The 18,327-nt window shown below is 36.4% G+C and overlaps 1 protein-coding gene across 10 annotated transcripts in view; it reads left to right on the forward strand.

The window, feature by feature from the left end:
• WDPCP (WD repeat containing planar cell polarity effector) overlaps positions 1-18,327 on the forward strand; it is a 437,730-nt gene that overhangs the window by 95,097 nt on the left and 324,306 nt on the right. For 9 of the 10 annotated variants that reach the window (XM_067007522.1, XM_067007524.1, XM_067007520.1 and 6 more), the window contains exons 4-5: positions 16,418-16,465; positions 17,313-17,357. In XM_067007522.1, coding sequence (XP_066863623.1) covers positions 16,418-16,465; positions 17,313-17,357 — 93 coding nt within the window. Of the gene's footprint in view, positions 1-16,417; positions 16,466-17,312; positions 17,358-18,327 lie in introns of those variants that run through there. The other variant, XM_067007525.1, reaches the window with a different exon arrangement.

The following is an 18,327-nucleotide window of genomic DNA, read 5'->3' on the forward strand; positions in this document are numbered from 1 at the left end:
TACCAAAGGTTAAAAATCTGAATATCAAATGTTTACGGAGAATTCCAGTGGCAACAAAGTTGGGTCTCAAAACTCTAGAGAGGTACAGATATTTGAGGAGTCAGGCATTGCGGAAGGATAGGGTTGTGGCATGGGGTGATAAGAAAGGGAGTTGAAAATCTTCGTACGAAGCAGTGAGATACTTCTCATACTGTGGAAATACTTAATTTAAGGAGGTTCAAAACTAGCTGTAGTGGAAGAAGACAGGAGAGGTGCTGAACTGAAAACAGGGATGAAGCGAAAGCTTACATACTAATGGGTGAGGGCCTCTTAATCCTCTTACAATCAGATTAATCTTAATCTGAGAATGTCACAGGCAGCTGTACACTTTCCATGAAAGAAGAAGCTGAGGGGCTCCTCTCTGGAGAGACTGAATGGCCCCAGAGAGAAGCCCTATCTACATTGATTTCTGACTTGGTCCTCTGGTGAAATACCCTGTTCCCTGAGTGGTCAGTGAAACCCAACAGTTGGCAAGCATTGTTCATGTATATTGAGCTCTGTAGTTCCTCACTTCAAAATATGAACAGCAAGAAAGGAAATATAGATGTTTCAGGAAACATTTGAAAACTGTATTAATCTTGCGGAAATTAAAATATGTAGCAGAAAAAAAATTTTAACTCAAAAAAGTAAAAGAAATTGTGTCAGAAAATAGAAAATAAAACAAGAAAGTGAACTTATTTCACTGCTGGCGAAAATATGAATTGGTCCTGCCTCTTAGGAAACAATTTGGCATCATCTAGTATAGTTGAGGATGTATGTTGCCTACTGACCAGTAATTCCACTCCTAGATATGTGAAAACCTTGATAACTTTTGCACCAGGAGATGTACAAAAATGTTCATAATAGTACTGTTTGTAATGCAGGAAACTAGAAACCATCCAAATGTCAGTCATCTGGAGACTGGATAAATGTATGCAACAGTGAAAGTGAATGAATTACAGCTGCATGCAGCAACATAGATGAATGTCAGGAATATGATATAGAGCAGAAAGTTTAAAAAGTAAGTGCAGGGCTTCCCTGGTGGCACAGTGGTTGAGAATCCGCCTGCTGATGCAGGGCACATGGGTTCGTGTCCCGGTCTGGGAAGATCCCACATGCCGCGGAGCGGCTGGGCCCGTGAGCCATGGCCACTGAGCTTGTGCTTCCAGACCCTGCGCTCCACAACGAGAGAGGCCACAACAGTGTGAGGCCCACATACCGAAAGAAAAAAAGAAAAAGTAAGTGCAGAAGAGTACATACAGTATGATTGCTTACAGAGGAAGTTCAAAAACAGCAGGCTAAATTAAATAATATATTGTTTCAGGAGACAAATATATGTGGTAATACTATAAAGAAAATTAGATTATAAACACAAAATTTAGTATAGCTCTGAGAAGAAAGGGAGTGGAAATGAAATAGTAAAGGGCACAGTGGAAGTAAAAGATAATGTTCTTGGGGGAGTTTCAAGATAGCAGCATAGGATGATCCTGAACTCACCTCTTCCTGCGGACACAATAAATTTAACTACATATGGAAAATGGATGAATAGAGCCTCTACAACAAAAGGTAAAAGGACAGCATTGAGATAGGTAGGAGAGAGAGAGACGGTCTGGGCAAGGGAAAAATCCACATCCTAGCCACACTAATCCACAATTGGGAGGGATAAAAAGGTACAGATGTTTTCTCTGAGCTGTGAGGGATTCAGGTTCCACATCAGGCATCCCAACCCCTAGATCCTGCACAGGAGAGACAAATGCCCAAAATACCTGGCTTTGAAAACCAATGGGGAATATGTCTAGGAAAATTATAGAACTGTAGGGAACAGAAAACCCACTCCTAAAGGGTGTGCATGCAAACTCACTTGACCTGAAAACGAGCACAAAAACACCATACTGAGAAGCACATGGACCATAGGTGAAGGAGACCCACTTACTAATCTTGAAGCATCTGCCAGAGAGGCAGGAACCAACTGAGACACTCCCTGGGAACTGAGACACCGGCCAAAGCATTTTTGTAATTTCAGGCTACCTTCATAGTTCTGGTGCAGGTGAGCACCATTTTGAATCCGTCTAACCTTTTAGAAAGGAGAGGGAGAAATAGAAAGGACTTTAGAAAGACTGGGAGAAATAACTGATTTACTTAATACATAGAAATAAACACAGAGACTTAGGCAAAATGAGACAGAAATATATTCCAAACAGAAAAATATGACAAAACCTCAGAAAAAGAGCTAAGCAAAATGGAGGTAAGCAATCTAGTGTATAAAGAACTCACAGTAATGATTATAAAAATGCTTACTGAGCTCTGGAGAAGAATGGATGAACACTGTGAAAACTTCAACAAAGATATAGGAAATATAAGAAAGTAATAAAGAGAAGTTATAACTGAACTAAAGAAGATGCTAGAGGGGTTCAACAGCAGATTGCATGAGGTAGAAGAATGAATCAGTGGGCTAGAAAACAGAACAATGGAACTCACCCACACAGAGCAACAAAATGAAAAACGAATTTTAAAAAGTGAAGATAACGAGATCTTTGGTACAACATCAAGCAGAATAACATTTGGACTATAGGGGTCCCAGAAGGAGGAGAGAGAGAGCAAGGGCTAGAAAAATTATTTGAAGAAATAGTGGCTGAAAACTTCCCTATTTGGGGAAAGGAAACAAACAGGTACAGGAAGCTCAGAAAATTCTGAAGAAGATGAACCCAAAGAGATGCACACCAAGACACATTATAATTAAAATGGGAAAGGTTAAGGGTAAAGAGAGAATCCAGAAAGCAGCAAGAAAAAAATAACTAATTATGTATAAGGGAAACCCCATAAAGGCTATGGGCAGAAATTTTCAGCAGAAACTTGACAGGCCAGAAGGGAGTGGCATGTCATGTTCAAAGTGCTGAAAGAAAAAACTTCCAACCAAGGATTCTCTACCTAATGAGGTTATCATTCATAATTGAAGGAGAGATGAAGAGTTTCCCAGATAAGCAAAAACTAAAGGAATCTGTTACTGGCCCTATAGGAAATGTTGAAAGGACTTCTTTAATTTTAAAGGAAAACAAATGGTACTAATTAATAACAAGAAAATATACAAAAGTTAAAATCTCACTAGAAAAGGTAACTATATAATAAAGGTAGTGGATCAATCACTTTTATAAGGCAAGTATGCAGGTTAAAAGACAAATGAAGTAAAACTAAAATTACAATAGTTAAGGGATGCATAAAATAAAAAGATATAAAGTGTGTCAATGAAAGTATAAAATGTTGGGGGGATAAAAAGATAAAGCTTTGGAATGTGTTCAAATTTAAGTTGTTACCAATTTAAAACAGACCACTATTTATTTATTTATTTATCTATTTTATTTATTTTTTTAGGCCACTATTTAAATAGGATGTTTTAAGTGAACCTCACTGTAACTACAAGGAAAAAATTATAGTAACTACACTAAAGAAAATGAGAAAGGAATCTAAATATAATGTTAGAGAAAACTACTAAAGCACAAGGGAAGAGAGAAAGAGAAGAAAAAAGGAACAGAAAACTTCAAAAATAGCCAGAAAACATTTAACAAAATGGAATAATTATGTATTTATCAATTATTACTTTAAATGCAAATGGACTAAATGTGCCAATCAAAAGTGGCTGAATGGATAAAAAAAGAAGACCCATCTATTGGTTACCTACAAGAGAATTACTTCTCTTGTAATTCTGGAAAGGAAACACACAGACTTAAAGTGAAGAGATGGAAAAAGATATTCCATGCAAATGGATGTGAAAAGAAAGCTGGATTAGCTATACTCATATCAGACAAAATAGACTTTAAAACAGAGACAGTAATAAAAGACAAAGAAGGGCATTACATAATGATAAAGGGGGTCTATCCAGCAAGAAAATATTAACATTTATAAATGTATTTGCACCCAACAGTGGAGCACCAATATATATTAAGCAAATAATAACAGACTTACAGAGAAAAATTGAAATAAATACAATAATACTAGGGGACTTTAACATCCCATTTACATCAACAAGTAAATCATCCAGACAGAAAATCAATACAGAAACACTGGACTTAAATGACACATTAGTCTTGATTGACTTAATAGATAAATATAGAACATTCCATTCAAAATCAGCAGAATACACATTTTTCTTAAGTACACATAGAAACATTCTCCAGGATGGATCACTATTAGGTCATAAAACAAGTCTCAGTAAATTGAAGAAGATTGAAATCATGTTAAACAACTTCTTTGGCCACAATGGTATGAAACTAGATATCAATCACAAGGAAACGGCCAGGAAGAAACACAAAAAGGTGGATATTAAATAGCATGCTACTGAGCAACCAGTGGGTCATCAAAGAAATCAAACAATACCTAGATACAAATGAAAACAGAAATATGTCATATCAAAATCTATGTGATGCAGCAAAAGGAGTTCTAAGAGGGAAGGTCATAGCAATACAGGCCTACTTCAAAAAGCAAGAGAAATCCCAAATAAACAATCTAATTTTACACCTAAAGGAACTAGAAAGAGAAAAACAAATGAAGCCCCAATTAGTAGAAAGAATAATGAAGATCAGAGCAGGAATAAATGAAATAGAGACTAAAAAAAAAAAAAAAAAAAAAGATTAGTGAAACAAAGAGCCGGTTCTTTGAAAAGATAAACAAAACCAACAAACCTTTAGCTAGAATAACCAAGGAGAAAAGAGAAAGGACTCAAAATCAGAAATGAAAGAAAAGTTACAGTTGATACTGCAGAAATGCAAAGGATTGTAAGAGACTACTGTGAACGATTATACACCAACAAATTGGACAACATAGAAGTTCAATTCCTAGAAAGATACAATCTTTACAGACTGAATCATGAAGAAATAGAAAATCTGTATAGACTGATTACTAGTTAAGGACATTGAAACAGTAATCAAAAGCCTCCCAACAAACAAAAATAGAGGACCAGACAGCTTTTCTGGTGAATTCTACAAAACAGAGATTTAATACCTGTTTTTCTCAAACTATTCCAGAAGGTTGAAGAGGAGGGAAACATTCAAACATTTTATACTACCAAAACCAGGCAAGGACACCACACAAAAATGAAAATTACAGGCCAATTCTTGATGAACATACATGTAAAAATCCTCAACAGAATATTGGTAAACCAAATCCAACAATACATTAAAAGGACTATGCACCATGATCAAGTGGGATTCAGGGATACAAAAATGTTTTATCACCCACAAAGCAATCAACATGATATATTAACAAAATGAAGGATAAAAATCATACAATTATCTCAGTAGATGCAGAAAAAAAATTTGACTAAATTCAACATCCATCTATGCTAAAAACTTACAGCAAAGTTGGTATAGGCAGAATTTACCTCAACATAATAAAGGCCATATATGACAAACACTAGCTAACATCAGTGGTGAAAAGCGGAAATCTTTTCCCTTAAGATCAGGAGTAAGACAAAGATGTCTTTTCTCACCACTTTTATTCAACATAATATTGGAAATCCTAGCCATAGCAGTTAGGTGAGGAGAAAAAAATGTATCCAGATCGGAAAGGAAGAAATAAAAGTGTCACTATTTGCAGATGACATGATACTATATAGAGATAACTCTAAAGACTCTGCCAAAAAAATGGTATAACTAATAAATGAATTTAGTAAAGTTGCTGTATACAAAATCAATGTACAGAAATCTGTAGCATATCTATGCACTAATAAACTATCAGAGGAATAAAACAATCCCATTTACAATTGCATCAAAAAGAATATAATACCTAGGAATAAATGTAACCAAGGAGTCGAAAGACCTATACACTGAAAAGTACAAGACGCTGATGTAAGAAATTGAAAAATATATAAATAAATGGAAAGAATATTCCATGTTCATGGACTGGAAGCATTAATTTTGTTAAAATGTCCATTCTACCCAAAGCTGTCTACAGGTATACCTTAGAGACATTGTGGGTTCAGTTCTAGATCACTCCAAAAAAGCAAATATCTCATGAAGTGAGTCACAAATGTTTTGGTTTCCCAGTGCATATAAAAGTTATGTTTACACTATACTGTCATCTATTAAGTGTACAGTAGCATTATGTCTTTGGAAACATTGTACATACCTTAATTAAAAATATTTTATTGCTAAAAAATGCTAAATATCGTATGAGCCTACAGCAAGCTGTAATCTGTTTGCTGATGGAGGGTTTTGCCTCAGTGTTGATTGGTGATGGTTGCTGAAGGTTGGGGTGCCTGTAGCAATTTCTTAAAATAAGACACCAGTGAAGTTTGCCACATTGATGGACTCTTCCTTTCACAAATGATTTCTCTGTAGCATGTAGTACTGTTTGATAGCATTTTACCCAGAGTAAAACTTCTTTCAAAATTGTAGTCAATCCTCTAGAATCCTGCTGCTGCCTTATCAACTAAGTTTACATAATATTCTAAATCCCTTGTTGTTATTTCAGTAATCTTCATAGTATTTATACCAGGAGTAGACTTATTTCATCTCAAGAAATAACTTTCTTTGATCATTCATAAGAAGCAACTCCTTAAGTGTTAAAGTTTTCTTATGAGGTTGCAACAAAATTCAGTCCTATCTTCAGGCTCCACTTCTAATTCTAGTTCTTTTGCTGTTTTCCCCACATCTGCAGTTACTACATCCACTGAAATCTTCAACCCCTCAAAGTTATCCATGAGGATTGGAAACAACTTCTTCCAAACTCCTGTTAATGTTACTATTTTGATCTTTTCCTGTGAATCATGAATGTTCTTAATGTCACCTAGAATGGAGAATCCTTTCCAGGTTTTCTTTTCTTATCCTTTTTTTTTTTTTTTTTGGCCATGCCACATGGCTTGCAGGATCTTAGTTCCCTGACCAGGAATTGAACCCGGGCCACAGCTGTGAAAGCACTGAGTCCTAACCACTGGACCACCAGGGAATTCCTAGAAGGTTTTCAACTGAATTTGCCCAGATCCATTGGAAGAATCACTGTCTGTGGCAGCTATAGCCTTAAGAATTGTTTTTCTTAAACCATAAGACTTGAATGTCAAAATTACTACTTGATCCATGGGCTGCAGAATGGATGTTGTGCTTGTGCTAGCAGGCATAAAAATAACATTAATCTCATTGTACATCTCCATCAGAGTTCTTGGGTGACCGGGTGCATTGTCAATGAGTAGTAATATTTTGAAAGAAATCTTTGTTTCTGAGCTGTAGGTCTCAACGGTGGGCTTAAATTATTCATTAAATCATGTTGTAAACAGATTTTCTGTCATCCAGGCTTTGTGGTTCCATTTATAGGGCATAGATAGAGTAGATTTAGCAGAATCTTAAGGTCCCTGGGATTGGTGAGCATTGGCTTCTACTTCAAGTCAGCAGATGTATTAGCCCCTAACAAGAAAGTCATCCTGTCTGTTGAAGCTTTGAAAACAGTCATTGACTTTTCCTCTCTAGCTATGTAATTCCTAGATGGCATCTTCTTTCAATAGAAGGTTGTTTATCTACATTGAAAATTTATTGTTTAGTGTAGCCAGCTTCATTAATTTTATCTTAGCTAGGTCTTCCAGAAAACTTGCTGTAGGTTCTACATCTGCACTTGCTGCTTCATCTTGTACCTTTATGTTCTGGACACGGTTTCTTGCCTTAAACCTCATGAACCAAACTCTGCTAGCTTTAAACATTTCTTCTGCAGCTTCCTCACCTCTCTCAGTCTTCATAGAATTGAAAAGAGTTAGGGCCTTGTTTTGCATTAGGCTTTGGCTTAGGGACTGTTGTGCCTGATCTGTCCAGGCCACCAAAACTTTCTCTATATCAGCAGTAAAGCTTCACTTTCTTATTATTTGTGTGTTCAGTGGAGTAGCACTTTTAATTTCCTTTAAGAACTTTTCCTTTGCAGTCACAACTTAGCTAACTGTTTGGCTCAGGAGGCTTAGCTCTCAGCCTATCTTGACTTTCAACATGCCTTCCTCAGTAAGCTTAATCATTTCTTTTTTAAAAAATTAAATTAAATTAAATTAAATTAAATTAAATTTTTTTGTTTATTTATTTTTGGCTGCATTGGGTCTTCGTTGCTGTGCATGGGCTTTCTCTAGTTGTGGTGAGCCGGGGCTTCTCATTGCAGTGGCTTCTCTTGTTGTGGAGCATGGGCTCTAGGTGCGCAGGCTTCAGTAGTTGTGGCTCGTGGGCTCTAGAGCACAGGCTCAGTAGTTGTGGTGCACGGGCTTAGTAGCTCCGCAGCATGTGGGATCTTCCAGGACCAGGGCTCGAACCCGTGTACCCAGCATTGACAGGCAGATTCTTAACCACTGTGCCACCAGGGAAGCCAATTATTTCTAACTTTTGATTTAAAGTGAGGGCCTGGGCTTCCCTGGTGGCACAGTCGTTGAGCGTCCGCCTGCTGATGCAGGGGACACGGGTTCGTGCCCCGGTCCGGGAAGATCCCACATGCCGCAGAGCGGCTGGGCCCGTGAGCCATGGCCGCTGAGCCTGCGTGTCCGGAGCCTGTGCTCCACCACGGGAGAAGCCACAACAGTGAGAGGCCCGCGTACCACAAAAAAAAAAAATAAAATAAAATAAAGTGAGGGCCATACAACTCTTCCTTTCACTTGAACACTTAGAGGCCACTGTAGGGTTATCAACTGGCCTAATTTCAGTATTGTTGTGTCTCAGGGAATAGGAAGGCATGAAGAGAGGGGGAGAGATGGGAGAACAGTCTGTCAGTGGAGCAGTCAAAACACAGACATGACATTTATCACTTAAGTTAGCCTTCTTATACAGGTGCGGTTCATGGTGCCCCAAAACAATTACAGTAGTAACATCAAAGATCACTTATCACAGATCACCGTAACAAAATAGTAAAAATTAAAATGTTTGATATATTGAAAGAATTACCAAAATGTGACAGAGACATGAATTAAGCAAATGCTATTGGAAAATGGTGCCTGTCGACTTGCTCAGTGCAGGGCTGCCACAAACCTTCAATTTGCAAAAAAGCAATGTCTGCAAAGCACAGTAAAGTGAAGTGCAGTAAAAGAGTTATGCCTATATAGATTCAGTGTAATCCTTACCAAAATTCCAATGGCACATTTCGCAAAACTAGAACAAGTAATTCTGAATTTTGTATGGAACCACAAAAGATCCCAAGTAGTCAAAACAATTTTAAGAAACAGTAACAAAGTTGGAGGTACTACACTTCTTGATTTCAAACTATATTACAAAGCTGTGGTAATCAAAACGGTATGGTACTGGCACAAAAACAGGCACACATATCAATGGAACAAAATTGAGAGACCAGAAATAAACCCACACGTAAATGGACATTTAACTTATGACAAAGGAGCAAAGAACATAGAGTGGAGAAAGGATGGTCTATTCAATAAATTGTGTTGGGAAAACTGGATAGCCACATGGAAAAGAATGAAACTAGACCACTATTTTATACTCTACAGAAAAATTAACTGAAGATGGATTAAAGACCTGAATGTAAGATGTGATATCTTAAAATTCCTAGAAAAAAGCATAGGTGGTAGGCTCCTTGACTCGATCTTAGAGATGATTTTTGACATCAAAAGCAAAGGCAACGAAAGTAAAAATAAACAAGTGGGGCTACATCAAACTAGAAAGCTTTTGCCCAGCAAGGGAATCCACCAATAAAATGGAGAAGACATTTGCCAATCATATATCTAATAAGTCCAAAATATAAACTTAATAACAACAACAAAAACTGATTAAAAATGGGCAGAGGATCAGAATAGACATTTTTCCAAAGAAGACATACAGATGGCCAACAGGCACATGAAAAGATGTTCAACATCACTAATAATAGGGAAATGCAAATCAATACCACAATGAGATACCACCTCACGCCTGTTAAAATGGCTATTATTTAAAAAACAAGAAATAACATTTATTGGAGAGGCTGTAGAGAAAAGGAAACCTTACACACTGTTGTTGGAACTATAAGTTTGTATAGCCACTATGGAAAACAATATGGAGAGTCCTCAAAAAATTAAGAGTAGAGATACCATATGACCCAACTATTCCACTTCTGGGTATTTATCCAAAGAACATGAGAACGGTAATTTGAAAAGATATATGCACCCGCATGTTCATTGCAGCATTATTTACCATAGCCAAGACATGGAAACAACCTGAGTGTCCATCGATGGATGAATGCATATAGATGATGTGTTATATTTATACAATGGAATACTACCCTAAAAAAGAATGAAATCTTGCCCCGTGCAGCAACATGGATGGACCTTGAAGGTATTTTGTTCAATGAAATAAATCAGATGGAAAAAGACAAATATCCTATAATTTTTACCCTATGTGGAATCTAAAAAACATAACAAAGGAATAAACAAAATAAAACAATAGCAAACTCATAGATACAGAGATCAGATTAGTGGTTACCAGAGAGGGAAGGGGATTAGGGGTTGGGCGAAATGGCTGAAAGGGGCAACTGTATGGTGATGTATGGTAACTAGACTTGTGGTGATCACTTTGTAGTGTGCAAGGTGTTGAATTTTAATGTTGTACACCTGGAACTTATATAATGAAAGTTCTTTTTTAGATTTGTTTATGTTTTTAATTTTACATATATTCTTGTGTTTTGTTTTTAAACGTTACATATAATCTTTTATATTTATCCAATAATTAAAACAATTTAAAACCAAAAATGTTAAACATCATTTTCAGCATAAGACTTTTATTTAGTAATAAATATACATTCAGAGAAAAACTCTGAGAGACAACAAAATGTTATTAATAGCTGTCTCTGAAGAATGGAAATATAGGAAATTATACTTTTTTGTTCTTTCCTTATTTTCTCAATTTTATACAGTGAACACATTACTTTTATAATCAAGAAACCAAATTATATTGAAATATGTATAAATATGATAGAAAAAATGAAATGAATGCTGTGACCTAAGACAGTAGTGCACAAAGGCCCCAGGGGGCAATAAGATCTTCTGCCCCAACTGGATCTTCAGCAGGGCCTATCTGTTCTCCCTGCTGGGGGCATTCTTCTTTTTGAACCTGTGTGCAGTCTTACTTCTTCTTTAGGGCACAGCTTTAGTAAGTCACCTAGAGAAGCCTTCCCTGCCATTTAGATTACTTTAGTAACCCTCTTACATGCTCTCATCATGCTTGACATTTAAAGTATTTTTTTTTTTTTTTTTTTTTTTTGGTGGTACGCGGGCCTCTCACTGTTGTGGTCTCTCCCATTGCGGAGCACAGGCTCCGGATGCACAGGCTTAGCGGCCATGGCTCATGGGCCCAGCCGCTCCGCGGCATGTGGGATCTTCCCGGAACGGGGCACGAACCTGTGTCCTCTGCATCGGCAGGTGGGTTCTCAACCACTGTGCCACCAGGGAAGCCCCTAAAGTATTTTTTGAATTGAGGTATAATTGACTTATTATATTAGTCTCTGGTGTACAGCATAATGATTTGATAAGTCTAGGTAACTTCCACTACCATACGTGGTTACAAAAGTTTTTTCTGGCGATAAAAACTTTTAATATTTACTGTCTTAGCAACTTTCAAATATGCAATACATTATTATTAACTATAGTCTCCATGCTGTACATGAAATCCCCATGACTTGTTTATTTTATAACTGGAAGTTTGTACCTTTTGACCCCCTTCACCCATTTCACCCACCTTCCCCTTCACCATCCTGACTCTGACAACCAGTCTGTTCCCTGTATCTGTGAGTTTGTGTTTTGTTTGTTTTTAAGATTCTGCATATAAGTGAAGTCATATGGCATTTGTCTTTCTCTGACTTATTTCACTTAGCATAATGCCCTCAAGGTCCATTCAAGATGTCACAAATGGTAGGATTTCATTCTTCTGATGGCTTAGTAGTATTACATTGTGTATAAATACCTCGTCTTCTTATCCATTCATCCATTGATGGACACTTAGATCTTGGCTATTGTAGATAATTCTGCAATGAACATGATATAATGGTACCTAGATCTTTTTGAATTAGTGTTTTCATGTTCTTTGGATAAATACCCAGAGGTGAAGTTGCTGCATCGCATGATAGTTCTATTTTTAATTTTTTGAGAAACCTCCATACTGTTTTCCATAGTGAGTGCACCGATTTGCATTCCCAACAGCAGTGCTGAAGAGTTCCCTATTCCCCACATCCTTGCCAACACTTGTTATTTCTTGTCTTTTTGATAAATGCTGTTCTAATTTGAAGTAATCACAGACTTTTACAGAAAACTTGTTAGTACAGAGAATTTTTTTTCTTGAACCATTTTAGAGTAAGTTTCAGATCTGCTGCCTCACCACCCCCAAATACTTTAGTGTGTATTTCCTATAGAAAATATGTTGTCCCACATCATCTATATAACCATCAAAATCAAGAAATTAACAGTGATAATAATACTACCATCTAATACTCAGAGTTTCACCAATTGTCCCTCCAATGTCATTTTTTATAGCAAATGGTTCTTGTTCAGAATTACATGGTTTTTTTTAGTAAAATAAGGTGTGAAGAATGAAAAATACTGAAAAGAGTTATGCATGAACAGGATTTTCTGAGACTGGTTTGAATTTAGTTGGGTAAATGGATTTTGTTAGGAATGGGCTAGAACAAGACTGGGTTTGGTTTCTCCCTCCAAAGTATTCTTGAAATTCTGCTTTTGACAATAGATTGTGTGAGTTTCTTTGCCTTTAAGTGACTTGTATTTGCTTTTGAGATCTTTGTAACTTTGGTTAAGGAATAAGTATTGTCTCACAGTGACCTATGATCTTATTTGACCAAGTGTTTTAAAACTTCTTGACAAACTTCCCAAATATCAAATTTTAATTGCATCTTTTGATTTCCAGCTAACTTTGGGGTGCTTTAGAGGTCCCCTGAGGTATCTTAAAGAGAAATATTTAACTAGGATTATTTGGTATGTTAAGTTAAATGTCATCATTTGGAATTATGGTTATTGTAACCAACTTTCTTTATTGATTACACTATAATCAGATGTTTAACCATGGCTTTTAAGTCTTTTGTCATTTATAGATATTTTTGTACTCTGATGCTGTTACAAAAAGTGCTTCATCATCAAGGAGATTCATAGAAAGGCTATGGAAGCAGTTACAACAGTTCCACACCAAAATGATGGCTATGCGAGGATTACAGCCCATACTGACTTAAAACAAGGAGCTGTCCTGCCTCTGGGGCCCCTAGATCAGGCATCCAGAGATTTTTACTCCATGACAGGCAGGGTCGACACCCCCCACTCAGCTCTGAAGCAGTTACAGAAGATTGATCATTGCCCTTCTGCTTCTCATAAGAATATGGGAGTAAAATATCTGAGGGGGGAAGGAAGCAGGGCACAACCTTTGAAAGAATGACATAGCCCAAGGACATGACATAAACTGATTAGACCCAAATGGGTCCAAGATGGTGGACAAGTCGACTTCCACTAGACCTTAAGCCTCAGCATACGCTCACTGTAACACGTCAGCATGCTAAATGACACGTCCACAGGCGTCATGACAGTTCCAAGACCAACCATAAGGATCAAAAAAGTGGGTGGTGGCCCAATTCCTGGAAATCCCCACCTCTTCCTGAAATAGCTGGAATAAGCCTCCCACTCATTAGCCTATGAGATTACCCACCCCTATAAAAACTGACAACCCCATATCCTGGTGCTTTTCTCACCTTCTGAGATGGCCCACACTCTGTCTGTGGAGTGTTTCTCTCTAAATAAATCTGCTTCTTACCTAAAAAAAAAAAAAGAAAAAAGCATGTTACATTTAGTTATCATGTCTCTTTATTCTCTTTAATTCTGGAACAAATTTTGCATCCTTTTAATTTTTTAAAATTTATAACTTTTGTGACTTTAACACTTCTGAAGATTTTTTTTACCACTTATTTTATAGTATGTCCCTAAATTTAGATCATTGAAGTTTCCTCATAAGTAGGCTCAAATTATGCATATCTGGTGGGAATATTCCAGAAGTGATGCTGTATTCTCAATGCATCCTAACAGGCGGTGCACAATTCCAATTTGTGTCTTTATTGATGGTGTTCATGATCACTTGGTTAAGATGATGTCTTCTAGGCTTCTCCACTGCAAAGTTACTTTCTTCTTTGGAATTAATTAGTATTTTGTAAGGGAGGTACCTTGAAAATATGTGAATATCTTATTCCTCATTAAACTTTAAATATATTTTTAATTTATTTTATCCCTATGGGCTCAGGTACTGTTTTAGTCAGTGATTTTAATCCATTATTTATTTTGATGTTTAAGTTGTCCCTGATGTGGCCAGTGGGACCCTTGCAAGCTGGCTTCTCTGTCCTTGTGCCATGTCCCTGTTAATATTTGAGCATTTCCATTCTTTCTGGCACAACAGATCTTTCAGGCTCTTATTATACTATACTTTCCCTTCCTCAGTGCTGGAACCAGCCAATTCTCTAAGGAGCTTGGTTCCTTTTAGAGGAGAATAGTATCTAGAAGCCAAGGTGTGCTTTAGGTGCACTCATCGCTCTTGGAGTATCACTGCTCCCAGGTACTCTCAGTGGCCAGAGCTTAGGGAATGTATGTTTGTATGCATGCACACATACTTGCATCCACATTCACTTCTGTATCTCAATATATCGAAAACCATGAGTTCATACCAGTACCTCAAATTCTAATCTATCACCACAGGGTTCATTCTAATGTTCTCTCTTTTTATATTTGTACTTCTCTCTCACTGGGAAAGCTAATGCTTCCATATCTTTATTTTATTTACTTAAAATCACCCTGTATGCAGACAGTCTTCTGTCTCTGTGGCAGTTCCCTTCCCTGCATGGATGTCCTTCTCACCCCGTGTAGGTTCTGACACACTATGTTGGGCTGCCCCTGTATGTGGATGTCCTCCTCACTTTATTCAGCCTCTAATACCCAACATGAGGCCATTGCTCCTATGAATGTGCTTCTCACCCTGCTAGGGTTCTGACATACTATGTCAGGCTGACTCTCCCTATGGACACCTTCCTCATCCAGCTTAGGCTCTGGCACTCCATGTGAGGTGGGTCTTATGTGGATGACTTTCTATTCCTGCTTCAGTTTTAAGAGCCCCACTCTGGGCCAAATGCAGTAGGTCAGACTTGTGCATAGAATTCAGGACCCCTTATTATCCTCATAGTTCTATTCTAGAGTTGTAATACTTGGATGCATGGAATGATGGAGTATTCATTATGTACACATATTCATTATGTTCACAGGTTATGGCCTGTGTACATAATGCATATGGTTCTTGGATTTTTTAAGAATCTTTTATTAAAAGTATTATATATGTATTGAAAAGTGTAAAGATTATAAAGATATGTTTTGAACTATCAAAAAGTGAAAAAAAATCTTCACCCAGGTCAAGAAATAAAATATTATCAGTACCCTAGGAGCCCTACTCATGACCTTTCCCTGGCACTCCTTATTAGGTATCTTCAATATAACCAACAGAAATAAACTGTATTCTTTAAATTATATGTCCCAATTAGTGCCATGATGGATAAAATAGAGCTTCAGTAAGTACGCATGATTGACTGTTTTGGAAAACTATATTTGAAAATTTAATTATAGCTTTTTTGAGGAAGTTTTATCATTCAGTTTGAGAAAGTTTGGAGCAGTCAGTCACTAGGGGGCAGCCTGCACTGCTTCCATTTCTTTAGAAGTAGTATCCTTTTGTTAGTAACTAGAATTATTTTGCATGGAAGGAAACAAATGTTACTTCAAAGAAAGAAATTTTTCACTATTCACAGATAGGAAGAAAGTGGACACAATTATTTTGTTCTCCTGTAATTCAACTGCAGGAACGGATTCCATGGTTAAATCACTCTCAGCATCTTGGAAGCCTAGCTTTGCTTTTGTAACCCCAGCAAAGCATCCGAATTGGAATGGTTTGGAAGGTTTTTTTAATCTAAAACAAGCTTCAGATAATTTATCCACACCTTCCTCTAAACCTTTCTTTCCTGCAGATTTCCCCCAAATACCCTACTAGACTCAAGTTAAATTAGAGAAAAGAAAGCCACAGCTCAGAATTCTATCCACTGATTTCATTTGGTAGTTTCTTTTGGCAGCACCCTGTGAAAATATCAGAGGAAGCGTGAGAGAAAAATGTTGGTCTTCCTTGTCGTCAGTTCTTTGCCACTTCTTTCCTCATGCCATTCTAGTTTTGTGTAATTCTTTTCTAACTGGACTGATAAACTATCCAGTTCCTGAATATCCCTAGAATAGATAAACCCATGTCCAGATACTTTTGAAGTATTTTATTTCCAGTAACATAAAGAGATTGTTTCTGCCCTCCTCCCTGCCCTACCGACCCTGCCGTACAGTATGGGTTGGTTTCTCATTCTCCGTAACTTTTTACCATAATCTAATGTCATTTCTTCCTTTCTACAGATAGAGACATCGGGATCTACCGGTATTATGACAAGAAGGAGCCACCAGGTAAAGTATGTGTTCTACTAAAGTGATTTTTATAAACTTTGTATTCTAAACTGCAAAATACTGACTTGAAAACTCTGTTTTTATGAGTCTTAGATGAATTCTAGAATTTCAAAAAAGGTTACTCCAGTTCTTCAGAAAAATGCTGAGGTTGATATCTATTCTATATAAAATAAAGCAATATTGAGAAAATGCTATAGCAGAACCTGAAAATTTTCATTTTACTGCTGATTAGACTGATAACTGGACAGTCTATTCTCGTTTATTTATCAGTGTCCCAGTAGAGGGCATTGTTAATGCATGGGTCCCACTGATGCTAGCCTCCCGGATCCTCACCTGATATCTGAAATAGGCATTTCTGAGTGAGTGATCAATTTTCTTTATCTGATTAATCCTGTTAATCCCAGAAGTTTCATGATGGGCCAAAAGGTCTTTCTAGCTAGAGTTACTTCCTGTTTTGGTCTCTGTTGAAGTGGGGCTTGTGTGGGCATCCTGTGTGCTTAGCTTGGTGGCTAATAGGCTGACTTCATGGTTCTGATGACAGACTGAAGCAGCTTCTGTTCTGGGCTCAGTTGCAGTTCTGTTCCCTATCTGATGAGATTGCGAACTCAGGATATTGGCCCACCTGTTGTGCTTTGTAAGCCTTTTCACTATAAATTTAGGAAATCTTCTATGAAATGAAAACATCCAAATTATGGCATTTTTCAACTGCCTTTTTAAAAGTCTAGCATATTTTATTAATCTCAATAACATGTATACATTATTTATGCACATATGAAATATAAAGTATTATAATAAAAATAATTTCCACTTTTTTTTTTTTTCCATCTCTCCTCTGCCATAATATCAGCAACAGAGCATGGTAACTTAGAAGAAAAGCAGAAGCTGGCAGAATGTAAGTTTACTTTACATTTTTTTGGAATTATTATAAAACTGGAGTTTTAATATCCCTGAAAATTCAGTCTTAAAACATATTTTAAGCTTTCTGCACAAATAGAAAATGTTATTCCTTACAAATTTCTTATAAATTCCCATTGTTTAGGTACATAAACATGTGAATAAGAATTATATTGTTAGGAATTTTTCGTTTAGACCATTGAAATCTCTGTCCATTGTTTGGTGAGATATATGCTTCTGTAAACACAAACTTTCTTAATGAACCATATTTATATTATTTAATATATTTAAAATAAGTATACCATGCTTAAATTCTTATAACATTTTATTATCCATATTATGCCTAAATTATTAATATGTTTTACCCATTGTAAGAGAATAAGATTTGTAATTATCAGTATTAGCATTTTATTCTCTATAGTCTTTCCTGTTTTCAAATATATAAACGTGTTATATATGTAATATGGCTACAGTATAATGTGGTTAAAATATGACTGTTTTATTTGGAATATAGGTGGGGCTGAATATCCTACTTGTTCTCATTTTAAATGATCAAGCTAACATTTAATTTTTAAAAATACTGTATTAGTACCTACAACAGAGATTTAAAACTTTTTACATATGCTCTGCACATCATAAATTATGTTTATAGAATGTCATTAATTTGCTTTAATAAGATATATAGCAATTCTATAAAAATTTAAATGCCTATATATACTGTATATTATATGTACATACATACAAAACACATGTACACACGCATTTAGAATTATTATTTAGGAGTATTCAGAGATGAATTCGTTTTTGTGATGAAATAGATATCATTATAATGAATTTAACATTCTGTTAATTCTTTTAAACAGAACTATTTTTAGTTTGTCTTAGGCTAACATTGAGACTCTACTAAATAATTTTATCTTTTAATTTAAAACAAAACAAAGGCTTATCATTATTGAATTGTGGTGTAG

This window comes from Kogia breviceps, chromosome 11 (genome assembly GCF_026419965.1).
Source record: "Kogia breviceps isolate mKogBre1 chromosome 11, mKogBre1 haplotype 1, whole genome shotgun sequence".
Classification (NCBI taxonomy): Eukaryota; Metazoa; Chordata; class Mammalia; order Artiodactyla; family Physeteridae; genus Kogia; species Kogia breviceps.